Here is a 25,484-nt window from a genome sequence, read left to right on the forward strand (position 1 = left end):
AAGAAGATATTTTAGTACCAAATGACAAGTGTACTGAGGAGGCTGACTGAAGCAATTGGTTTCATGAAAACCTCTTTTACCTTAATGCTTTCCCGATAGCTCTCTGTCCCCCACATGTATCTTAGGATGGGATACATAGGGCGGCGGTAATTAAACTTCTGTTCAAATTGATGGGGGTCCCCTGGAGTAAGGCAAGAATGAGAAATCAGCAAGAGAGGTCTAGTGGAGAATGTGCAGGAGCTTAGGAGTATGTACTTTCTTTACTCTGAATGTCAAGGTTGCTGCCAAAATCTTCCCTGGGAGCCTCCCCAGCCCGTATTCCTAGGCTGTAGCTACAATCATCTGCGTAGGATCATGTCTACAAGCCAGTCACCATTCCAACAGGTAGCACTAACTAGATTCAGTGGCTATGAACAAATAAAGGAGCAGATGTGAAAGGGGGAAGGGGACATGTTGGGAGTTCCCTGTGAAAGTGGGAGGAGAGAGTTGGGGATGGGTATGATCAAGCATTCTTTACATGTATGAAAGTGTTAAAGAATAAATAAAGATATTATATTAAAACACACGAAAACACAAAAAAACATAAGCCTTGCGTATGTTAGACTAGTGTGCTACCAGCCTTTACTGGGAATTCCTGCCCCGCCCCACCCCAAGAGAAGGTTCCTCTGTGTATCCCTGGCTGTCCAGGAACTGACTCTGCAGGCCAGACTGGCATCAAACTCAGAGATCCATCTGCCTCCAGACTGCTGTGATTAAAGGCTGTGCCACTATGCTCAGCCTTCTCTATCAATTTCTTTCTTTTTTTAATATTTTTAATTTTTATTTTATGTGCATTAGTGTTTTGCCTGCATGTATGTCTATGAGACAGGGTCAGATGTTGGAGCTAGTTGTGAGCTGCTATGTAGGTGCTGGGAATTGAACTCAGTACCTCTGGAAGAGCAGTCAGTGTTCTTGACTGCTGAGCCATCTCTCCAGCCCCTCTACCAAGTTCTAAGGCCTAGACTTAGGCCAAGTGTTTGTCTGATTGACACAACAAGAGGAAATATCTCTAAAGGAGAGCCCACTTAGCAAGGAATCAGGACCAAGCTATTTCAAAAAAAGTCAAGAACAGATCCTTCTGTATCCAAATATGAAGCATGCAGTGAGGCCTGCAAGGCCACCACAGCAGCAAAGCCATGTGCAGAATGGGCACTAAATGACCTCTACATGCTCTATAGACAATAGCTGAGGCCAATTGGCTCTTGACTATTCCAAAAAAAAAAAAATCATGCCAAGAACGAAAAGTCTGAGTCTTATACAGTGTTTGAACTGCCATACTGTAAGGCCTCTCCAGAATGGCTCCTATAGCAAATGAAGAATGAAGCCGGACAGATGGATACAAGAGCTGGCATTGCAGCCCAGGGTTTCTCCTGCCTAACGCCAAGTCTCCTAGCCTCCCTCCCCACTCCTCCTTTTTTCCTTTTCTTTATTTTTATTCCTTTTCTTTATTTTTCTTTTTTCTTTTTCTTTATTTTTAAAAGATTTATTTATTTATTAAGTATACAGTGTTCTGCCTGCATTTATACCAGAAGGGAGCTCCAGATCTCACTATAGATGGTTGTGAGCCACCATGTGGTTTCTGGGAATTGAACTCAGGACCTTTGGGAGAGCAAGCAGTGCTCCTAACCTCTGAGCCATCTCTCCAGCCCTCATTCATTTATTTTAAGAAAGCTCTTACTATATAACCAAAAGTGTTTAAAAAATAATTTATTATTAAAAATTTTTAATGTACATTTGGTATTTGACCTTCATGTATGTCTGTGTGAGGGTGTTAGATCCTCTGGAATTGGAGTTATAGACAGTTGTGGGCTGCTATGTGGGTACTAGGGATTAAACCTGAGTCTTCTGGAAGACCAGCCAACAAATGTTCTTAACTACTAAGCCATCTCTCCAGCCCCCCAATGTGGTTTCTTTTTCTTTCTTTCTTTTTTTTTCTGAGACAGGGTCTCTCTGTGTGGCCTTGGCTGTCCCAGACTTGCTGTGTAGACTAGGCTGGCCTTGAACTCACAGTGATCCGCCTGCCTCTGCCTCCCGTGTGCTGGGATTAAAGGCATGAGCCACCACACCCTGCTCCAATGTGGTTTCTTTTTCCTTTCCTGTCCTCTTCTTTCCTCCCTCCCTTTTTTTTTTTTTTTTTTTTTTGAGACAGGGTTTCTCTGTGTGTATCCCTGGCTGTCCTGGACTCACTTTGTAGACCAGGCTGGCCTCTAACTCACAGGGATCCACCCGTCTCTGCCTCCCGAGTGCTGGGATTACAGGTGTGTGCCACCACACTGGCCCTTGTTTTTTTGAGACAGGGTCTCTCTATGTAACCCTGACTGTCCTGGAACTTGCTATACAGACCAGTCAGTCACAGAGCACCTACATCTGCCTCGTGAGTATTGGGAAAAAGTTGTGTGCCACCACCCCTGGCCCTATGTTAGTTTCCAACTAAGTCTTTTTGCCTCTGCCTCTCAGGTGTTGAGATTACAACAGCTCTGCATCACCATGCTTGGCTGACCAAGCCTTTTCCAACACTCACTCCCTTAGATTAAGGGAATTATAATTCCATTACCATTCTCTGGCTGCACACCACACAGTGAGATCACTACAGTGATCTGCTGTGCAGCTCCCCAGTGTAGGTGAAGGCGTACACCCACTATGTCGCTGAATCATCATCTTGGCTCATTTTATATGTGAGAAATTGAGACCCAGAGGAAAGTAAGAGACAGAGGCAGAAAACAAATGTAGAAAGTTAGCTAATAAAAAGTTAAATGCTGCCAGGCGTGGTGGCGCACACCTGTAGTCCCAGCACTTGGGAGGCAGAGGCTGGTGGATCACTGTGAGTTTGAGGCCAGCCTGGTCTACAAAGTGAGTCCAGGATGGCCAAGGCTACACAGAGAAACCCTGTCTCGAAAAACCAAAAATGAAACAAAACAAAAGTTAAATGTCTCTTTAAATGCTAATTGTACATCCTACCAAACACAGAAATCCCCTCTAAAAAGACTATGCAACAGCTTAAGGTATCTTGCCTACTAGTTCAGACAAAGTTCTGCTTAATTAAGACTCAGGCTCAGGACTGAAGAGAAAGACAATGTTGTATACTGGTACTCTTTATTTTAACTTTTTAAAAAATGTGTATGTATATATGGTGGATATATATGTTTGTGTGTATCTATACATGTGTCTGTTTGCACATGCATATGTGGAAGCTGAAGGTCTACACCAAGTGTAGTGTATTTCTCAATTGCTCTCCACTTTTGTTTTTGAGACAGGGTTTTTCTGTGTAGACCTGGTTGTCACTTGATAGCATCCTCCTGTCTCTGCTTCTCTAGAACTGGATCATGGGTACACGATGCTGCATCTGGCTTTTTAAAACTTGAGATTTTAAGGCTCATTCTAGGTTCTGGTGTTTGTTTTGATTACCAGTGTATGCAGACAGGATTTTTTTTGTTCTTGTTTGTTTTTTGTAAGACAGAGCTGGTCCTACCACTTTTAGTTATATGATATGTACAAACAAAACATTTTTAGCATCTGTACTCTTACATATAAGGTGAGAACAACAGAGATAAACTTTTCAGATAGACAAATAAAGCACTCTGCATCAAGCTTGGCATTCAGTAAGTATCCAAGAAATGCTGGTTGACATTTCTATGCCTGTCAACAGTGACCAAGCTGTGAAACTGTTAGTTCTTAGCTAGAGCTGGCCATGGGACTTCTTTACCTGTAAATTCAATGTCCACAAAAACCTTGATTAAGGCTTCTGAAAGTTGGGGAGCATGTGGAAAGTTGCAGAACACACGTTTCCGGTGGAACACACTGGACACCAAGGGGCTTGGGGCTGGGTCCAGGTGAGGCATCACTGCTTCCAACACCTCTGCTAGTTTGGCCCTCAGGTGGGGATTCTTCATTCTGCAGGGTAGAGAGCACAATGAGCAGGAAGGCATAACTCCCTGACACGATTCTGCTCTACGTAAGGGGCTAATACACACGATACCACTATTAAATATATGAAAGTCAGACCTATTTTAATTTCTCAGTGCTCTGGTGCAGGGTATACTGTGTAACATATTTTGAGATAGTTTTACTACATAGTCCTGGCTGGCTTGAAACTCCCTATGCAGACCAGTCTGGCTCTGAACTTGTGGCAATATGCCTGTCTCTGCTTCCTGAGTGCTGGGATTAAAGATATACACTATTATGTCTGCCTCTTTAATTCTTGAGATGACATGACAGCCTACCATAAATGAGGGAGCACTTCATGCATTTTTGTTTTGTTTATCAAGACATGGTTTCTCTGTGTAGCCTTGGCTGACCTAGACTCACTTTGTAGACAAGGCTGGCCTCGAACTACCTGCCTCTGCCTCTCAAACCAGTTATGCTGCCCATTTAACTCTTGAGATGACAGCCTACCATGAATGAGGGAGCACTTCAGTTTCAATTCTCTTATTTATAACAATGTACTATTTACTATGTTCTCTTCTCTGACAGGTTCATCTTGAATAAATTTGCCTTCCCAAGCTTTCTGAGGGCAAAGGTTAGGACAGAACTCATAATCCCTATCCTGTGCATCTAATCAATGCCTGTTGGCTTATGACTTCCCCTTAGGTCTGCTCAGAAGGGTTGGCTTCCTTGTATTTCTCATTGATATGCCCTGGTGAATTGGGGGCTTTTTATTTTGCAGCAAATGTATCCTTTTGTGCATATAAATTGTTATCTTTTAGCCTACACACATAACATCCCTCCCACAAAAGAAAATCAGGGAAGCAATTCTAAAAACCATAGTACCTCTGTTTCTGAGTAAAGACTAGAAGTAACATCACCCCAGGTTACTGCTTATCCAACTCAAGCTGCAGGAGCAAGCTTTGGTTCACGTAATTAGAAGGGCGTAGCACCTGGCTGCCACTGGATAACTACTTAACCAGGCACCAGCAGTGGAATTCCCATCAGGAACCTTATATGCAGCTTCAAATTTTCTGTGGGCAAAGTCCTTTGCTTATTAAGCCTCACCACAGCAGCCGGAATGTTTGTAGCTCTAACCAGTGCCTGGGGCAAGCTTCCAGCATGTCACCTTTCTATGCTCCCAGTGAAAATGGTGATGAAGTGAAGGACATGCTCCAGGGAGTCTGCTGATGTCTCCAAGGTGTCCTCAGCAAAGCGCCGCAGAAAGATGAGGAAATCACCCAGGTTATCTGCAAAAAATTCTGAAAAAGATCCACTGGAATTAGGCAAACATCTGTTCATTGGTCCCAAACAACATCCCAGTACTCCTTTCATGTTAATTAAATCCAAGTCTTTTATGTACCAGGGATGGTGATAAGTTACTAACTGTAGGGTCTCTTACATGTGTATCGGGCTTTATTTTTATCTGAGTAAATACATGAACAACAGTGACACAAAGTACTGTCAACACTGGTATGAATGTCCCTAAAGGCTGGTCACAGTTTAATCCACCCCTTAGGTGTGGCTAGTTACACTAGGATGGCCCTCCAACCACCCTTTGGCACTCATACCTTTGCTAAGTCCCTTTCTGCATTACACTAGGCTAGGAGAAATTCTGATGTATACAGTAGAGTATAAATTAGTTGTAAAAGTTTGAAGCTTTTATTTTGGTCACCTGTGCTGCCATATTGTGTGTGGCACTAAGAAGAGATGCGTGGGGCTTTTGGCAAGCAACTGAGGCCTGCTGACAGTGATATGACTGGGCTTGCAAGTGGGTCCGCCAGCCCCCATTGAGTCCTCAGAGTCCTCTGGCTCTGACTGACAGCTTGGCCACATCTCATTAATACTCTGAGCTAGAATCACACAGCCAAGTGCTCCTGGATTTCTGATGCAGAAGACTATGTGGAAAAATGTTTGTTGTTTTAAGCTGCTATGTTGGGGGGTAACTTGTTACACAGCAATATGGGGCCAGCAGTGTTCAAGAACATTTAATCTGATTGGTGAACATCTTCTGACCCCTCACTGACATACACATACACACAGTCTCCCTTCTGAGTTAACAAGAGGGGATCTGTTTTTTTTTCTAAAAAACCTCAGTAAAGCCGGGTGGTAATGGTACACGCCTTTTATCCCAGCACTCAGGAGGCAGAGGCAGGTGGATCTCTGTGAGTTCGAGGCCAGCCTAGTCTACAAAGTGAGTCCAGGACAGCCAAGGCTACACAGAGAAAACCTGTCTCAAAAAACCAAAAAACAGACAAAACAAAACAAAAACCACAAAACCTCAGGGAGAGTTAGACAGACAAATTAATAAGTTGAAAGACAAACAGTATTAATGAGAGAAACAAAGCGCTGTGAAAACCCTGATTGGAGTTCATCTTTTGGAGGCTGTTTTCTGATAGTCCCACCACTGGAGACAAAGCAGGAGAAGCAACTGTTAGTGCCTTACACTTTGGCCAGGAGACACTTGCAAGTTTGAGTAGTTTTTCTAAAAACAATGGAATGACGACTAAGGAAGGAATTCTGAGGACTAAGCTTCCAAGGTGACCCAGTTAAACTTAGGTGGCTATTAATAGAATGTTCCCAAGGGACAGGCTGCTTACCTGGTACATAAGCCAAAGAACTGTAGTCATCTGGCAAAGGAAAACTTAGCTCTATTGGCTGTGAGCCCTCATTGCCTATGGCCAGTTGAACTAGCAGAACAGCCATGGACACCTGCAAATTCAGGCAGTTTTGCAGCATCTGGGGTTCAGTCATGGCAGTCTTGGTGGAAAGATAGATGGTCATCAGGCGTTCAAACTGCTCACGAAGATTGTCAGCAGCAGGGCTAGAACTCTGCTGAGCATCTCGCCAGGCAACCTGCAGCCGATGCAGATTTTGGTTGATTTTTACCATCTGATCATGCAACCTGCCCCCAAGAAAGCAGAAGAGACTAGATCAGGGAGGCTCATGTGAGGGCAGTGTAGAACAGACCACACTGAAAAAGCAAATCCTCATATGTTTATTTTAGTAACCTAAGGCTGTAGAAAGTGGCAGGTCCAACGACACAGAAGGCACTCACAAAGTGCACTGCTCTGAGAAAATGTTACCATGTACTCAACGGATCTGAACCAGCAGCCTCTGGCATGAGCAGGCTGGGGTGAGTGGTTACTACTGAAAATAGTCATTTTAATGAGGCAGCGTCTGAGCACCCAGCAGGAGCTTTAGGGAACACAGGTGGGCTCAGTGGATAGCCTCTGCAGTGGAAATCTAAGCAGGTGAAAAGGGCTCCATCACAGCAACCACACATAAAGCAGCCACCACTTGGCACACAACCTAACAGCAACCTCCAGCCCTCTGCTGTCTAGCATGCAACAATTAATATTCACTAATATTCACTCAAATATTGAAAGGAAGACCTAGAACTAAGAGCCATTGATAACTGGTTCTGTGACTACAATCCTAAACCACTCCCTTGGTTCTCATGGACAGTGACTAGGGCTATTGACAGCAACACTAGATGCCTGGCATCCCTGGGTCTCAGTTTAGATCAAGCACATGCTGAACTTCTGTCACCATATTTCAAATGTCAACAGGTCAGAAACACTGTCTAATGGAGACATACTTTTATTTTTTTCCAGTAATTATATGCTGGAGGAATTCTTTTTAAAAATCTTAACATTAATTTAAACATCCTAAGATAAAAAAAAAAATTAGTTTTCCAGGCCAGGCATGTGATGCACACCTTTAATCCCAGCACTCAGGAGGCAGAAACCTGCCTCTGCTTCCTGAGTGCTGGGATTACAGGTATGCGCCACCGAGCCTGGCCAGTTTTGTCTCTCGGTCTTTGAGCATAAGGAATAATAAGAATTCAAGAATAGAAAGTGAAATATATAATGAAAACAATTAGATGTTCCTAAATAATAACAGAAAGATAGGGATTGAAAAGTTGGCAAAAGTTCGAGGCCAGTCTGGTCTACAGAGCGAGTTCCAGGACAGCTAGAGCTGTTACACAGAGAAACCCTGTCTTGAAAAACCAAAAAAAAAAAAAAAAAAGAAAGAAAAGTTGGCAAAATGTGGGAAGAATATTAGCACATTGTTAATTTTAGAAACAGCTAAACACTGTACATAATCTACACAAAGTAGACTCATGTAAACTTAAGGAAGTGCACATGAGTTCTTGTAGCCCTGTGAACCCTAACATGAGCCTTTAGACTCACTGCCAGGACAGCTAACTAGTTCTTTACAAACAGTGCTTTTCCAAAGACATCAAAGGAGTTACCTGTGAAATCCCAAGAACAAGGTATACTCTGTCAGGGCCAGGTTCTCTGTCACAAGGTTGTAGCTCTGGGGGAACATTGGCTCCTGCACGGCTGGGATCAAACAGGTCTCCTTGTCCAAACCTCGAGGAAGTGAAAGGAATGGTGATTGCTCGCCAGACATCTGCCTTGGGTTTCAGTCTCCCTTTACTTTTGCTCAGCTTCCACACGGCTACAATATCTTCCTCACAACACACCTCCAACTACTTCCTACTCTAAAAACGCTTTTTGTTTGTTTGGGTTTTAGTTTTGTTTTGTTTTTTTTCGAGAGACAAGGTTTCTCTGTGTAGTCTTGGCTGTCCTGGACTTGCTTTGTAAACCTGGCTGGCCTTGAACTCAGAGGTCCCCCTGCCTCTGCCTCCCAAGTGCTGGGATTAAAGGTGTGTTCACCTCCGTGTGTGTGTATGTGTGTGTGTAATATATTTTCGAGGGAAAAGGTTTCTCTGTGTAGTCTTGGCTATCCTGGATTCACTTTATAGAGTAGGCTGGCCTCGAATTCATAGAGATCCACCTGCCTCTGCCTCCCTGAGTGCTGGGGTTACAGGTGTGCGCCACTGTGGGCTCAGAGGTTAAGAGCACTGGCTGTTCTTCCAGGGTCCTGAGTTCAACTCCCAGCAACCACATGGTGGCTCACAACCATCTATAATATGATCTGCAGGCATACATGCAGACAGAACACTGTATACATAATAAGTAAGTAAATCTTTTAAAAAAACAAAACACTTTTTGGCTTTCTACCTATCTATAGAAATAGTTAAATCTCTTTTGCTGAATCTAATGAAAGCAGTAAAAACTAAAATGAGTGGTAATACTGTATATTTTTCCAAGTAATAGGCAACAGGCCATTTCCTTTATTTCTGTGTGTGTGTATGTGTGTGTGTGTGTCTGTGTGTGTGTGTGTGTGTGTGTGTGTGTGTGTGTATGTGTGTGTGTGTTGTTCTTTTGGGATAGTTTCTCTGTGTAGCCCTTGCTGTCCTGTAGCTGTCCTCTGTAGACCAGGCTGGCCTTGAACTCAGAGATCTGCCTACCTCTGTCTCCCAAGTGCTGGGATTAAAGGTGTGTGCTGTGGCCAACACTACCACCTGGCCATTTCCACTTATTTATGTTTACGATAAGTTACTTTTGTGCATATATTAGTTTTTAATTGTAAGATGATTTAAAAAACTCCAAAAATCTAGAAGTAAATCAATCAAAACTGAGGATTCACTCTGAGTGACAGAATCAGGGCTGATTTTCTTCTTTTCCCTTTCTATATTCAAGTTTTCTCCAAGCTGTTGTCTTTCTTCTTTCCCACTCCCCACCTCTTACTCTTCACCCCATACGCCCTGCTCTAACTATATGGAACTTCTCATCCTCAATAAATTCTTTCTACAGGCTTTTTTTCTAGACAGCCTCAAACTCAAAGATCCACCTGCCTCTCCTCTGAACCAAGTGCTTGGATTAAAGGTGTGCACCATCATGCCCACTGCTCCTTGCACAGATCTTTACCTCTAACACCCCATTACTGTCCTGTCTGACACCCTGCTCTTTTGCTGGTAAACCCTGACTTGTCTTTCAAGAATTAGCTACGAAGATGCCAGTGTCTACAGAGTTGCTCACTCACTCCTCCTATGCTGTTTCCACTGTGTTGATCTGTCTGCCCTCTCCTGGAACCCCTGAGTTCAGAAAGGATGGTGGCTGTGCATTGCTTCATTTTATGATATAAAAGATGAGGAAATAAACATCTAGGGTTGCCAAAACCAGACAGAAGGTCTCACCAATGCCTAACATTTAAAAGATAACAGTTGTTTTTCAAGAATCTATTTTTAAATCACTTAACTAGTTCTCCACTGTGCCTCATCTGTTTTGAACAAAAGGCACTTTCTCAAAGGCTAAAGGAGCAAATGCCTCAGGGGGTAACATACACATCCACCATTTTGAGAAGCCCAGTTCCCTGCCTACCTCTCATATGTACATTTTTAATTTTTCGTTCTTCATCATTCAACTCCTTGAGGACACAGTAGGTGGGGTTGAAGGTGAGGAGCCGAGAGGATCTGGGTTTGCAGAAGGGCTGGCACAGCTTCAGGAGAGCAGCACCCAGATTCAGAAAGAAGGCATCCGAGGCATACATTTGGAAGAAGATTCCGGGCATCTGATTGGCCCAGATTTTGGTGCGGCCTGCATTCGCATGCAGACAGTTTCCAAGCCAGAACATGATACCATGCTTGGTTTCTGGAGAGAGCTGGAGCAAGTTCTTCAGCATCTGGTAGATCTTCTCATGGAACTGAGCCATGAACTGTTTAACCGGAAAACACAACCACACACCATTGCAATTTCACAACCTTGGTATTCTTTTTCACTCTTAAGCCCTAGGAAACACATATTTCTAAGTAGATGCTAACTTTAATCCTTCCCTTTTATTTTTCTTGCACCTTATTCCCTGATTCTGATTTTTAAAAAAATATGTATTACTGGATACTTAGGAGACATTTCCTGGTTAGATGCCAAGCTTCAGAGATTTAACAGGTTCTACAGTGGGGAGTTTCTGTAAAGTGTTAGAGGCTAAGTCTATGGCTCTGCTTGTTAAACGGCTTTCATAGCAATGACTCAACTCTACCAGTGCAATGTGACACTCAGCCATAAACAATATAAACAGATGTGGTTACAGTAAGCAAATATTTTAATTTTTATATTACATTTATTTAATGTCAATGTATTTAGTATATAGGAGGGGCATGCAATGGAGCAAGTGTGAGTATGTATGGGACTAGGTTCTCTTTGCCTACTATGTGGGAGGGTCCTGGAGAACAGACTCAAGTGGTCAGGCTGGACAAACAAAAACCATGGGCAGTTGGGATTTGGTCATTGTTGTAGTTTGCTAAACACTTGCTTGGCAGCATCGTGATAATTAACCAGTAGAAGAGACACTTTAACTGCTCCATTTAGTCATCTAGTGCCTCACAGTCAGACTTCTGCTAAGTTTTTAATTTCCATTTATGTTTTGTCTCTATGTATGTCTGTGTGAGGGTGTCAGATCCCCTGGAACTGCATTTTGGGAGACAATTCTGACTGTCATGTGGGTGCTAGGATTTGAACCTGGGTCCTCTGGAAGAGCAGCCAGTGCTCTTAACCACTGAGCCATCTCTCCAGCCTCGACCTCTGCTAAGTTTTATGTTAAGAGGCCTATACCTAAAGAGGAGGTCAGGGAAAGAGACATATAAAGTGGCATTTACTTAAAAGGTTTATGAGCTAAGTGACAGTGAGTATCTTGGTGAGAAGGACAGGGACTGAAGGGGATGTGCAGCACTGTCACATGGGGCAAGTTTTCACCCACACCAAAGCTCATCCTCTCTTCTTAGTAAATGACATAAAGAGGGTGATTTCTTTTCTTTTTTATTTTTATTTTTATTTTTTTGAGACAGGGTCTTTTTACATGACCCTGGTTGTCCTGGAGCTCACTATGTAAAGAAGGCCTGTCAGCCTGTGTGCTGAGTTTAGAGATGTGCATGGAGGGTGACTTCTTTGCTTCCTTACTTTATTTCTGAGACATTCTCTCATGTAGTGCAGATTTGCCTAGTATTGGCTACGTAGCTCAGGGCGATCCCAAGCTCCTGATCCCCTGACTACTGAGTAGTAGTACAAGCATTTGCTGGCCCATCCGCCCCAACAAGAGGGCAATTTCATTGTTATTATGACAAAAGCCAACCAGACCAGTTTGTTTTCCAAAGAGGCTGAAGCAGCCTTACCCCTACATGGTCCCTTCATTATCTCAAGTCAGGGGCTGATGCCCTGGGAAACAGTTTCACCTGATGGATGTTGGCCTCCTGCACTTTGATCTCCTGAGGACTGGAACGAGATGGATTCAGGAAGTAGCCATGATTTTCTACCACACCCGGAGTCTTCAACAAGCACGAGATACTCAGAATGACTCCCAGCAAGGTCTTCTGATATGCCTGGCCGTTGCTGGGGTCCTTGGGCTGAATGTATTCTAAGAAGACCTGTAGGAGAGAACAAGTCCTACTCATTCATCTGTATGGCTAGATAAAGGGAGTAAGATGCAAGGGTCTGAAAGAATTAAGTCTTACACAGCTGTGTGTGTGTGTGTGTGTGTGTGTGTGTGTGTGTGTGTGTAAACCATGAGCACAGTATGGAGGTTAGAGGACAACTTGTGTAGGTGGGTTGGTTCTTTTCTTCCCCCACGTAGGTTCTGCGGATCAAATTTAGCTCTTCGGGCTTCATGGCAAATGCCTTATCCACTAAGCCATCTCAGCAGCCCTGCTTAAGGGCCTCAAATTCTGTGGCCCTGTGTATCTGAGGATAGTGTTGATTCTCCTGTCTTGACTTCCCAGGTGCTAGGATTCCAGGCGTGTGATACCATCCCTGGCTTTCTATAGGCAATGCTATAGTGCCCTCAGGACAGGAAGTATTAAGCTGTGAGCACCCTGAGCATACAGTGCTTTGAGACCCACCTTGGCCATATCCTTTTGCCTAGTGAAATAGAGAAGAATATCCAGATATGCATACAGCAGCATCTGGCAGAGCTCTAGATCTTTTATTCGGCCTAGTAAAATGTCAAACACTGGAATCATGACTTCAGGAAATGTTCGAACTTCCTCGTCCAACAGCAAGGCTTCAATGACCTCTTCTAAAAACTCAGTCACATCTTCAAAATCTAACAGAAGACAGGTGAGAAAGGAAAGAGGCCGGGTCAGCGTCTGTGTTTAACACTGCTTCATGTTCTCTCTGTGGTGCAGGGACTGGACTGAAGACCTGGTGAAAGCTAGGCTACTGTTCCACTAGTGCCCAGCCCTGACCTATGTACTCACTTCCAAACAAGGGCTTTTTAGGATTTAGTTACTTTTATTTTATGTATATGGGTGTTTTGCCTTCATGTACATCTATGTACCAAGTGCATGCAGTACCTGTGGAGGCCAGAAGAGGGCAGTGGATCCCCTGGAACTGGAGTTAACAGTTGTGAGCCAACATGTGGATGGTGAGAATTGAACTGGGATCCTCTGTAAAGCAGCTAGAAGTGCTCAACCTTTGAGCCATCTCTCCAATCCCTCTTTGGTATTTTTGAGAATTCTGCTAGTACTGAGGCCTAAAGATCAAGGTGTAAGCTTTCATCCTTATTTTCTGTCCGAATCATAATGACTCTGAGACCCTCTCATATTCCTAGAGGAGTTTCACATTTGTACTCTAAATGTAGATGTTCAAAGATATTGCTTCTATACTCACGGGCTCCCTGAATGGCTTCCAACATCAAATCTACCAGTTGCTCATGGATGTTTTGATGAACATAGATCTCTGGGGTGAGGAGAACTGTCCGAGTGTTGGACACAGTGAGGTTCCTGCACTGTACTGCAAAGGGGAGCAGGTTTTCTGGAACTTTGGTAATCTGCAGTGAAGAAAGAAAAGTGTATAACTCTTGTACCATGGAGCAGAGTTAAACAGTAAACAGGATGGAGAACACACCCTATCCCCCAAGTAGGATTGCTTTGTTTGTTTTTTTCTTTTTTTTTTTGGTTTTTCGAGACAGGGTTTCTCTATGTAGCCTTGGCCATCCTGGACTCACTTTGTAGACCAGGCTGGCCTCGAACTCACAGCGATCCGCTTGCCTCTGCCTCCCGAGTGCTGGGATTAAAGGCATGCGCCACCACGCCCGGCGCTTGTTTGTTTTTTTCAAGACAAGATTTTTCTGTGTAGCCCTGGCTGTCCTGGAACTCACTCTGTAGGCCAGGCTGGCCTCAAATTCAGAGATCTGCCTGAGTTCTGGGATTAAAGGCGTGCTACCTGGCAGTATTGGTTTCTTGGGGACTGAATTCAAGCCAGACTTGTTTGGCTTAAAGGCTCAAATTCAGAATTTCTATCTCATTGTAAATGTTAGCAGATTGGGATTTTGTTTGGTTCATCTTATTTATTTTGGTCTCACCATAGAGTAGGCTGGCCCGGAACTCACTGTGTAGCTATGTAGACCAGGCTGGTACTGAACGTGCAGCAATCTTTGTGCCTGTCTCTCACGAGTGCTGGAATTACAGGCATGTGCTACCACACCTGACTGATCTGGTGTTGAGGGTTTTTGGAGACAGGGTCTCTCTGTGTAGTCCTGGATGTCTTGGAACTCACTTTGTAGACCAGGCTGGCCACAAACTCAAGAGAACCCCCTGCCTCTGCCTCCTAAGTGCTGGGATTAAAGGTGTGTGGCACCATGCCTGGCTTTTTTTTCTTCTCCTTTTTAAGGGTATGATTTCTAGAGAGGTTTGTACAGACAAAGGAGGCACTGGTTAACTGTGAAGAGAGATGGACCCCAAGCCACAAAAGGAGACCAAGGCTTTCTGGCAATCTCATAATAGTAAATATACCACAGAATATACATACATATTATGGCATGAAAGACAGTGATCCAAGGCCGGGCGTGGTGGCGCACGCCTTTAATCCCAGCACTTAGGAGGCAGAGGCAGGTGGATCGATATGAGTTCCAGGCCAGCCTGGTCTACAAAGTGAGTCCAGGACAGTCAAGGCTACACAGAGAGATCCTGTCTCAAAAAACCAAAAAAGAAAAAGAAAAAGAAAACACACAGACAGTGATCCAGCTCTCACATGCTGAAGTTACTTAAGGGGATAATCTAAAATTCCATGGGGCTTATCCATTTACCTCTTCCTTGGCTCTTTGGAAACAGGAGTAAAGGTAACAAAAGATGTGCTTCTCTCCTGCATCTCGGTCAGCAGAGAGATTTAATGTTGTGGAGGAAGTCATGCTGATCAAGTGGTTTCCTGGATCTTGAAGCAGTAACCGAGCAAAGATGGCCTATTAAGAAAAACAAACAAAATACTAAACTACTGCAAGGTACATCCTAGAGCAAGCACTAAGGTATAAAAATTTGGTACCTGCTTTGGCAAGAATCAGGTGTAGTTCAGGGGAGGGGGGGAGATCTTATTTCTTTAGAAATACTGGGAACTAACTATACACACAACGTATACACAAGTGTCTAGGATAGTCACAACACAGAGTAAGCACCAAATAGTTACTTGATGAATGCTATAAACAATCAATGATAAAACCTACATGTAAAATCTACTTTTCTGTCTGATTGCTGGGCTTAAAGATACTTTAAACATGAAAATTAAATGCTGTTATCAGTCTTTCAATTTTTTTGAACATTTATTATTATTTTTAATTTGTGTATGTGTGTGTGTGTGTGCTGTGCCTCTGTGTGGGTCTGTGCACAGAAGTGAAGGCGCTCATGGTAGCCGGGGACACTGCTTCCCCCTGGAGCTGGAGTTACAGGCAGCTGTGAGTCACATGATGTGGACGCTAGAAACTGAATTGGGTCCTCTGTAAGCGCAGTACAAGTTCTTAACAGCTGAGCCATCTCTGTAGGGCCCTTATCTCTTTTCTAAAACAGGGGCTCTCCTGTAGCCCTGGCTGGCCTGGAACTCAGAGCTCTGCCTGCCTGCCTTCTAATGCTGGGATTAAAATTATTTGTCACCATGCCCAGCCAGTTCTTCAAACGTACAGTCCTTTATTGTGGGCTCCGATACCCTGGGAAACAGTCCTATGTGATGGATGTTGGCTTTCTGCACTTGACCTCCTGAGGACTGGACGGAGGCCAAAGCAGGACATTGGTGTCCTGCCGTGTCACACTCCACCTCCTGCCTCTCAGCTCCGATTAAGCCTGGAGCTTACGACTTTTCATCTAGGCTGATGGTCAGCAAGGCCCCAGAGATGCCCTGCCGTCTAATCCACTCATTTGTAGCACTGAGGTTACATCCCACATGGCACGATTAGCTGTATGTGGGGGCTGGGCAGCCAGACTTGTTCCTGTGCTGTCTCCCCAGCCTGGTTTTGGCCTTTTGAAAGCATATACGAGAGATGGGCCTTGTCTTAGGAACTTAAGAATCTAACAGGAATAATAATACAGGTTCATTAAAAAGCCACAAGAGACAGAAATGCATAGGATAAGGAACTCTGAGGAGGGAGTGACAACTCTTTTCTGGCAACTTAGATGACAGTTTTACTGGTTCTTAAACAATGGGTGGGTCTGGATGTGTGGCTAGGATGGACAGGAAGAGTTCATCCGGGAATAATACCACACACAGTGGAAGAGGCACAGGCAAGCAGAGTCATGAGTGAACAGGACTCAGCTGCATGGCTGTCTCACTGAGAGCACAGAATCAGGAATGGTACCTGCTCAACGTTGCTCATGTCAAGCCAGTCTTGATCCTCCAGCTCCACTGCCATTTCCTCCAAATACACACACCGGCTGGGGATGCCATTCCCGCTTCTCAAGCTTGGGTCACCTGTGAAGCAGTTTTAACCTGTAGGTTAAGGGTAATGTTCCTGTCTTCATTACACTGTTTTCATTTTGTTTTGTTTTTTTGAGACAGGGTCTTGCTATGTTGCCTAGGTTGGTCCTCAACCTAGGTCCCTCCTCAGAACTGGAGACTGAAAGCATGTACAGCTATGCTCAGTGCCTAACAACTGATCTTGATATACAACGTAGTTACAGAGCATGGACTGCTGTGGACTCTCAGTATGACACTAAGAGGAGAATTCTAGACACCAGCATTAACTTTAGGGTTGAATTCCAGACAGGGCACAGAGGTAAAACACGTCTGAACCTCTCAGTATCCACGGAAGAAGATAGGATTAGCTACTCTTTCCATGCCATTTTTAAAGGTAGTACAGACAAGTAGTCACATAGCTCAGTCAGTACCAACATGGCAACAGTTAGATCCGTTGAAATACTGTTTTTAAGTAATTAAAAAGCTTACTTTAAAAACCCGGTGTTCCAGGGAGTACAGGAGTGATTTTAAACATTAGACATAGCAGTTTTCTAACAGCCGAAGTAGTCTCTAGCCTAAGCCAAGAGGGAAGAACACACAAGGGGTGCAAGTCTGTGACTCACTGTTGTCTAGAGTAATGAGGAAGATCCTTTGGATCATGTGATTGATGTTGAGTTGTTCACATATTTCTTGCTGTGACCGAAAGGAGCGGCTGATCTCAGACACTGAGTAGTCAAATTCATCCAGGCTCTCTGACACACTGTTGTCCGAGTCATCTGGACTTGCTGGGAGCTCATCTGCCGAAACATAAGCTCTTACAGTGTGCTCCTCCCTTAGAGCCAAACACAGACCCAGAGTGAATGTAACTTTCCGAAGGACAATTGCGCATGTGAAACAAATGATTCATGTCATTAGAGAGCACCTCAAGACAGGTGGGTGCAGTGCAGAGGTCTGCAATCCCGGCTATATAGCTTGTCTTGTTCCTGTTGCCTTTCCCTAAAGAACACATTTGTTTTGGTAATTTTGCACACAGGAATATATCCTGTAGAAGGGCTCCTTGAACCAGCTCCCTACAGAGAAAGAGCTGCTTAATTTTTGCAATGCTCCAGATTCCTGTGCTCATACTCAACACCATTGTTTCTTATTTTCAAAAAAACCTGTTGTGGGCCTGGTGTGGTGGTACATGCCTTTAATCCCAGCACTTGGGAGGCAGAGGCAGGCAGCTCTCTGTGAGTTCGAGGCCAGCCTGGTCTACAAAGAGAGTTCCAGGACAGCAGAGAAACCCTATTTTGAAAAACCAAAACAACAAAAAACACAAAACCCCAAAAAACCTGTTGTGCTTTTCAGCTGTCCTTCCCTGTCACTTTGACATTTTGTGTGTGGGCAACATGTGTCAGTGTGCTTGTAGAGGTGAGAGGAGTTTGTAGCTGCCAGCCTTCTCCTTTTATACGAGTCCTGAGGATCGAACTCAGGCATTCAGATGAGGTGGCAGGTACCTTCACCTGTGGAGATATCTCTTTAGTTTTTTGTTTGTTTGTTTGTTTGTTTGTTTGTTTTTTGAGACAGGGTTTCTCTGTGTAGCCTTGGCTGTCCTGGACTCACTTTGTAGACCAGGCTGGCCTTGAACTCACAGCGATCCGCTCGCCTCTGCCTCTCGAGTGCTGGGATTAAAGGCGTGCACCACCATGCCTGGCTCTAATGTTTTAAAAGATGCATTTTCAGTGCTGTGCATGTGTATGGAGATGCACATGCTGAGCTACTTCTCCATCTTTTTTTTTTTTTAATGACCGATCAGTACCATACTTTAAAACATTTTCCCCATTCACTTATTTTTGTATGTTGTGTGTTTATGTGTTATGACATACACTTGGAGATCACAGGACAAGTTGGGGGAGCCCTTTCTCTCCTTCCAAGGATTGTACTCAGGTCATCAGGACTGGAACCAAGTGCCTTTGCCCACTGAATTATCTTACCAGCCCCTCAACTGGCTTTTAAAGACTTATTTATTTATTTTCGTGTATATAGATAGGTGTTTCCTGCACACCAGAAGAGGGCATCAGATCCCATGGGACTGCAGTTATAGATTCTTGTGAGACACCATGTGGGTGTGAGGAATTGAACCTGGGACCTCTGGAAGAGCAGTCGGAGCTCTTAACCACGGGGCTATCTCTTTAGTCCTTCAATTAGCTTTACATTTTGTTTTTTAAAACAGGGTCTCCTGTTTTTCTCAAACTTCCTGGAAGGATGATGTAATCCTTCTAATCCCTGTCTCTACCACCAAATTACTAGAATTAAAGGGACGCACACCATGCCTGTTTTTCTGTGGCTCCAGGGGTTAAACTCAGGGCTAGGCAAGAACTTCACCAAGTGAACTATATCCCCAGCCCTGCTTTTTGTTTTTCTGAAACAGTGTCTTATGTTGCCCAGGCCAGCCTTAAACTACATAGAGGAAGATAGCCTGAATTCCTGGTCCTACCTTAGCCTTTCCAGGAGCTGGGATTACAGGCCTATAGTAGCAGCAGGCCCAGCCACCTCATTCCTTTTAACAGGTGCATTGCCATGTATTTTTTGCCTTTCTTATGACTTTGGTAGGCACTTAAGGCCAATGCTTATTCATCACAGGAACTGGAGAACTGCCCCAGGGTTTCATGGTCTTTAGGAAGGCAACACTGAATGTGATCTAATTGTTTTTGTTCACTTGGGTGAGTAGTTTTGCTGGCTCAAAGAGCTTGAGAACTTGAGGGTGGGTGTGATCACTTAGCAGATAAAGGCACCTGCTGCGAAGCTTGGTGACCTGAATTCAGTCCTTGGAACCCATTGGTGGAAGGCAAGAACCGAACACGGCAAGTTATCCTCTGATTTATGCACATACATACACACTAAATGAATGTAATACAAAAAAAAACTTTGAAAAAGCTTAAGCATTTTAAAGTTGTTCTCAGAGAAACTGCTTTTTTCTACACACTTAGCTAGGAGTGAGAAAATGTCCCTTTTAATTTTAATAAAATTCCATCTAATTACAGAGGCGGCATGGGAATAGTGGAATCTACACTGAGAAGAGGGTGCTCATGGAGGAAAGACCTACATAACCACAAGGAAGTTTAAGAAAAAAAAGTGAAGGACCATTTGACCTTCAATAAGGAGAACACTGATTGTATATGAACTCCAAGTGACAGAAGACACATTTAACGGGGGCGGGTTTGAGACAGGGTTTCTCTTATAGTCTTGGCTGTTCTGGACTCACTTTGTAGACCAGGTTGGCCTCGAACTCACAGAGATCCACCTGCTTCTGCTTCCCGAGTGCTGGGATTGAAGGCGTCCACCACCATGCCTGGCTCAGAAGACACATTTCTTAACTGGCTTACATTGGGAACTGATTCTTGAACCAACTCAGCATGGCCTATAAAGGAGGTGGACATGGCCAGCCTCCCTCAGTGATGCCTTCCCAGTTTAGCTCTCGAAATCTTTCCAATAACAGGACCCTCTCACATAATATATGCATGGTGTCAGACTTTTTCTACCCAAACATGGGAGGTGTGGAAAGCCACATTTATCAGCTCTCTCAGTGCCTCATTGAGAGAGGGCACAAGGTTATAATTATCACCCATGCTTATGGAAATCGAAAGGGCATCCGTTATCTCACCAATGGCCTCAAAGTTTATTATTTGCCTCTCAAAGTCATGTACAACCAGTCTACAGCCACGACTCTCTTTCACAGTCTGCCATTGCTCAGGTACATATTTGTTCGGGAGAGAGTTACAATCGTCCATTCTCACAGTTCTTTTTCTGCCATGGCCCATGATGCTCTCTTCCACGCCAAGACAATGGGGCTTCAGACAGTCTTCACGGACCATTCCCTTTTTGGATTTGCTGATGTCAGCTCTGTGCTTACAAACAAGCTTCTAACTGTGTCTCTTGGGGACACAAACCACATCATTTGTGTCTCTTACACCAGTAAGGAAAACACTGTACTAAGAGCAGCACTGAATCCTGAAAGAGTGTCCGTCATTCCTAATGCTGTAGATCCTACTGACTTCACCCCAGGACCACTTAGGAAGCCCGGCAGTGTGATAACTGTTGCTGTCATCAGCAGACTCACTTACAGAAAAGGCATCGATCTGCTCAGTGGCATAATACCTGAACTCTGTCAGAAATATCCTGAGCTAACCTTCTTAATTGGAGGAGAGGGACCAAAGAGTATCATTTTGGAAGAAGTACGAGAAAGATACCAACTACATTCCAGGGTGCATCTTTTGGGAGCTTTAGAACACAAGGATGTCAGAAATGTTTTAATTCAAGGACATATTTTTCTTAACACCTCCCTGACAGAAGCCTTCTGCATGGGTATCCTGGAAGCTGCCAGCTGTGGTCTACAGGTCGTCAGCACCAAGGTTGGTGGGATTCCTGAAGTCCTTCCAGAGAACCTTATTATTTTATGTGAGCCTTCGGTAAAATCTTTGTGTGAAGGGCTGGAAAAAGCGATTTCCCAAGTGAAGTCAGGGACATTGCCAGCTCCAGAAAATATCCACAGCGTAGTAAAGGCTTGCTACACCTGGCGGAACGTGGCAGAGCGAACTGAGAAGGTGTATGAGAGGGTGGCAAATGAAACCGTGCTGCCGATGCACAGGAGGCTGAACAGGCTCGACTCTCACTGTGGCCCAGTCACAGGCCACATTTTTGCTTTGCTGGCTGTGTTCAGCTATCTCCTCCTCATGTTCCTGAGATGGGTCACTCCCGATTCGGTCATTGATGTGGCAATAGATGCCACTGGGCCAAAGGGAGTTTGGACATATGAATATCCTCATGATACAAAGGATGAGATTGATAAGACATCTAAAGCAGGTAGAAGCGAGCCTGAATTATAAACTTTAGACAGTTCTATCGATACAGTTGAAAATAAATAACCTTGTTCTTTTGTCTGGGACTTCAAAGTGAACTTGGTAAGTTATATCACCTCTGTAGCACTAGTTGTTTCACTTGAAGAAAACTAAACACTCACAATTCCTGAGCATGGAAGCTCCTCGCACTTCTGTACACTTCAGAGAGAAGTCTGACCCCTCAGGTGTGAAAGTTTCTGATTACTGACAGCCTCCAGTGGAGATGGTCCAACATTATGTTTTGGGAGCCTTGGGTGCTGGGTCTTTTTTTGGCCAGTTTTAACACTATACCATCAATTTGACACCCACGAGGCACTAACAAGCTTTCTTTAGGGAGAGTGGTTCATGTAGCTTAATTGGACCCTGAGATCACACTCTTCCACATGGGTCCACTCAGTAAGCATACCACACAGTCTGGGGAAGTTGCCAGCATGTTGAGCACCGGCTGTTTGAATGCTGAACTAGGTGGTACCTGCCACTAAGGGATGGGAAGTGGGCAGTGTTAAAAAGCTAACTTACATCCCCCAAATGCTCAAGCTACTTGAGAAAAATGCCACCACCACACTGTCCAAGGACCTCTCTAATTCTGCTGAGTGCATTGTCCTAGGTGGACATACACATCATGTGTATGAAGAGATTTTGCTTTTCAAGTTCTAGGGGCTGGTACCACTGCTGATGCTAAAGTAGGCAAACTTCCACTTAAAAAATCAACAACTTATTGCTGTGCGTGTATGACAGGACAGAACAATATGTTTCTGTATCTTCACCTTGACCGTAACTGACAGTATTATGTGGAAACAGACTGTTCCACCCTGTTACTTAGAATTATTTGAAAGTGAAGTGAATATTGAGTAATTTTCTAAAAAGATTGTATTGCTTTTGATGTTAAAAGTTATATACATGAACTGGGGCTGTTAAAACATGCTTATGACCAAAAATAAAGATGGGAATGAGGTTTTAAACAAACAAACAAGAATCTAATCGTTTAATTTTTTAAAATTACATTTATTTAGAGTGGGTATATATGGTTTCATGCCTGCTACAGAGCACATGCAAGATCAGAGGACACCTTGTTGAAGTTTTTTTTTTTTTTTTTCCTACCATGTGGGTCCAAGGGACTGAGCTCAGGACCTCAGGTTTGGAGCAGGTGCCTTCAGTCACTGAGCCACCGCCAGCCCCTAACTATAGTTTTAATGGGCACTTTTCTATGGACTACTGGGACTGGAATTTTCATCATTTGATATTTAGATTGTTACATCTTGTCTTCTAGCTTTTCCTTCATTTTTTCCCTTATCAACTGAATTCCTTTAATGTTTTATAGAACACCTCACAGACTGCCTCAAGGGCACTCACAGAAATGCCCTTATAAAGGCAGTGCTAGTCACTAGGGACTACACAGGGTTACAACTGCTTTTCCTTATTGACCAAGTGGTATTCTGAAAATCTGGAGCAAACTCAGAAGTAAGAGGTACTTCCACGTGTGAGATGAGTAGACCTGAGCTCAGCACAGGAGGCCAAAGGTTCTGGCAGAATACTAATTGCTGGTGACAAACAGGCTGGACCTGGTGGCATGATGAACTCAGTGTAAACACACTAAGGTGATGACATACCAAGACAATGACATGTGCCTGCCTCATCGCCACTATCTGGTTTCTTGATGCTCGCAGCCCAGCCTTGAGCCTGCTTACGGCCAGTTAAAAACGCCTTGCACTTACTTTCTCTCACTTCACCTATAACCTTTTCTTATCTCTCTGCTTTTTCACTCCTGTTTATTTAATCCCACTCTCTAAGGCCAAAACTCGGCAACACACCTGAACTATATACTTTTTAAGTAAATGAAGGGAAAATGTAAGCCATTTCTCCTTTTATCAAAATAAAAAACACTATTTTGAGGGAAGGGGGAGGTCATTTTTAGTTTGAAAGATTGTGATTTTTCCCCAGGGGACAATGTGTTTTAGAAATGCATTCTAGGGAGCTGGAGAGATGGCTCAGAGGTTAAGAGCACTATCTATTCTTCTAAAGGTCCTGAGTTCATTTCCCAGCAACCACATGGTAATTCACAATCATCTCAAACGAGATCTGGTGCCCTCTTCTGGTGTGCAGGTGCATACACAGGCAAAACACTGTATATGTAATAAATAAATAAATCTTAAAAAAAAAAAAGTATTCTAATTCCTTTGCTCTGTCTCCAAATAGATAGAAGCTGTCCTCAATTTTACATTTAGTTCCAAATGAGGAAAGCCATTTTTCTGGGTAGCAAGGGATTATTTGGAGTTTTGTTTTCCCTTTTTCTTTTTCTTTTCTTTTCTTTCTTTTTTTTTTTAAAATATTTTTATTTAATTTTTAAATTTATGTGCATTGGTGTGAGGGTGTCAGATCTTGGAGTTACAGACAGTTGTGAGCTGCCATGTGGGTGCTGGGAATTGAACCCGGGACCTTTGGAAGAGCAGACGGGTGCTGTTAAGAGCAGACAGTGCTCTTAACCACTGAGCCAACTCTCCAGCCCTGTTTTCCCTTTTTCATATTAAAGCTAAGGATCTGATTCTCAGCAGTCTGTCCCAACAGCAGTCATCCTCAAAGGAGAACTCAGCGGAAACAGACACACTTCACTGAGGGCTTATAAAGTGCTGGGTTAGGAACTACTCTCTCTCTCTTTTTAAAAAAATAATTCTTGTATATCTGGTTTCTACAACTGCATGCATTTCATTCATATGCGGAGGACAAGGCGGTCCCTGCCCAGAGTGCTTATTTACCACACCACTTTGGTATCCTATGTTAAAAATCTACTAACAAACCACTTTTCCCCTTTGATTGAACCACCTGTTAGCCCATCTCTTGTCATGCAAGGGAGAGGATAGCATAGGGGAAGGGCCCCAAACGAAACACGCTATGAAAACCAATAACAAACCAACTTTTGCCTTCACAAAAAGACAAGACAGACAGACAGAAAATAAAAGCAAAACAACTTCTGCCCCAAACTTAAGTTCTAATTGTGGTTAATGTCCCAAAAGACCCCTTCCTCTGGGGAGGCCTGGTTCCAGGCCGTGGCATCTGCTGCTACTGGCTCATCTACTCACCGGACTGCTGCTTCAGCTGCTCTTTTTGGATTGCTGCGAACTGCTTGGCATCAGCCAGGGAGCCAAAAAGAGCAGCAAAGGGGTTACTTGAGATGTTGTTGTTATTCTCCTGGTCTGTCATTTCACTTTAAGGTATCCTCCATCCAGACCTAGGAGGAGGGGCTACGTAAAGGACAGGAATTAGACTCAAAGGGCAGAAAACACAGTCATCATAATATACACACCACTGTTTCTTTTCCCAATTCTTGAAAACTATACATTGAAAATACTTTGGACCATTCCTGTTCTCAAACTCAAGGCATTTTTGGCAAGATGGTTACAAACCTACCAACTAGACACAGCTAAAACTCAAAAGGCTTAACAGTTAGTGACTACACTGATTGGCTGCCATGTTTCCATTTCCTATACCTATAAAAAAGGCTACTCGAACCAGGTGTGGTGGTGCATGCCTTTAATCCCAGCTCTTGGGAGGCAGAGGCAGGCTATTGCTGTGAGTTCGAGGCCAGCCTGGTCTACTAAGTGAGTCTCGGACAGCCAGGGCTACACAGAGAATCCCTGTCTCCAAAAACCAAAAAACCAAACAAAACAAACAAACAAACAAACAAAAAAAACAAAAAGGGAAGAAAAAAAAAAAAAAAAAGAAAGAAAGAAAGAAAGAAAGAAAGGCTACTCCGGAGGCAGAGGTAGGTGGATTGCTGTGAGTTCGAGGCCAGCCTGGTCTACAAACTGAGTCCAGGACAGCCAGGGCTACACAGAGAAACCCTGTCTCAAAACAAACAAACAAAACAAAAAAGAAAAAAAGAGAGAGAAAAACAGGTTAAAAAGAAAGGACTAGTGCAATTTCTCATTAAACGTAGCACTGTGACATACAGTAAGAACTACGGATTTCCACAAGCTTTTATGCTGACAGACTAGTTTCATTCACATGTAGAGGACAAGGCTGCACCTGCCCAGACTGCTACAGCACAGGGCTGCAGCTGGGACTTCCTTAGCTGCACAGAAACTCAGAT

General features: G+C 43.8%; 2 protein-coding genes across 5 annotated transcripts in view; one reads left to right on the top strand and one right to left on the bottom strand.

The window, feature by feature from the left end:
* Window positions 1-24,467, top strand: part of LOC311598816 (phosphatidylinositol N-acetylglucosaminyltransferase subunit A-like) — a 42,697-nt gene extending 18,230 nt beyond the window's left edge. Inside the window, exon 2 of one of the 2 annotated variants that reach the window (XM_084784261.1) lies at window positions 19,544-24,464. In XM_084784261.1, coding sequence (XP_084640387.1) covers window positions 19,916-21,385 — 1,470 coding nt within the window. In that variant the 5' untranslated portion in view covers window positions 19,544-19,915 and the 3' untranslated portion in view covers window positions 21,386-24,464. Of the gene's footprint in view, window positions 1-19,543 lie in introns of both variants that reach the window. The other variant, XM_084784260.1, reaches the window with a different exon arrangement.
* Window positions 1-25,484, bottom strand: part of UBE4A (ubiquitination factor E4A) — a 48,096-nt gene that overhangs the window by 16,001 nt on the left and 6,611 nt on the right. For all 3 annotated transcript variants that reach the window (XM_084784256.1, XM_084784257.1, XM_084784258.1), the window contains 13 exons: window positions 24,475-24,636; window positions 17,144-17,317; window positions 16,423-16,535; window positions 14,890-15,042; window positions 13,473-13,632; window positions 12,704-12,906; window positions 12,041-12,232; window positions 10,197-10,530; window positions 8,219-8,339; window positions 6,561-6,865; window positions 5,090-5,222; window positions 3,743-3,930; window positions 81-181 (listed from right to left, as the gene is read on the bottom strand). In XM_084784256.1, coding sequence (XP_084640382.1) covers window positions 81-181; window positions 3,743-3,930; window positions 5,090-5,222; window positions 6,561-6,865; window positions 8,219-8,339; window positions 10,197-10,530; window positions 12,041-12,232; window positions 12,704-12,906; window positions 13,473-13,632; window positions 14,890-15,042; window positions 16,423-16,535; window positions 17,144-17,317; window positions 24,475-24,595 — 2,298 coding nt within the window. In that variant the 5' untranslated portion in view covers window positions 24,596-24,636. The remainder of the gene's footprint in view (window positions 1-80; window positions 182-3,742; window positions 3,931-5,089; window positions 5,223-6,560; window positions 6,866-8,218; window positions 8,340-10,196; window positions 10,531-12,040; window positions 12,233-12,703; window positions 12,907-13,472; window positions 13,633-14,889; window positions 15,043-16,422; window positions 16,536-17,143; window positions 17,318-24,474; window positions 24,637-25,484) is intronic.

The sequence above is a fragment of the Acomys minous genome (assembly GCF_964271855.1).
Source record: "Acomys minous genome assembly, chromosome: 5".
Classification (NCBI taxonomy): Eukaryota; Metazoa; Chordata; class Mammalia; order Rodentia; family Muridae; genus Acomys; species Acomys minous.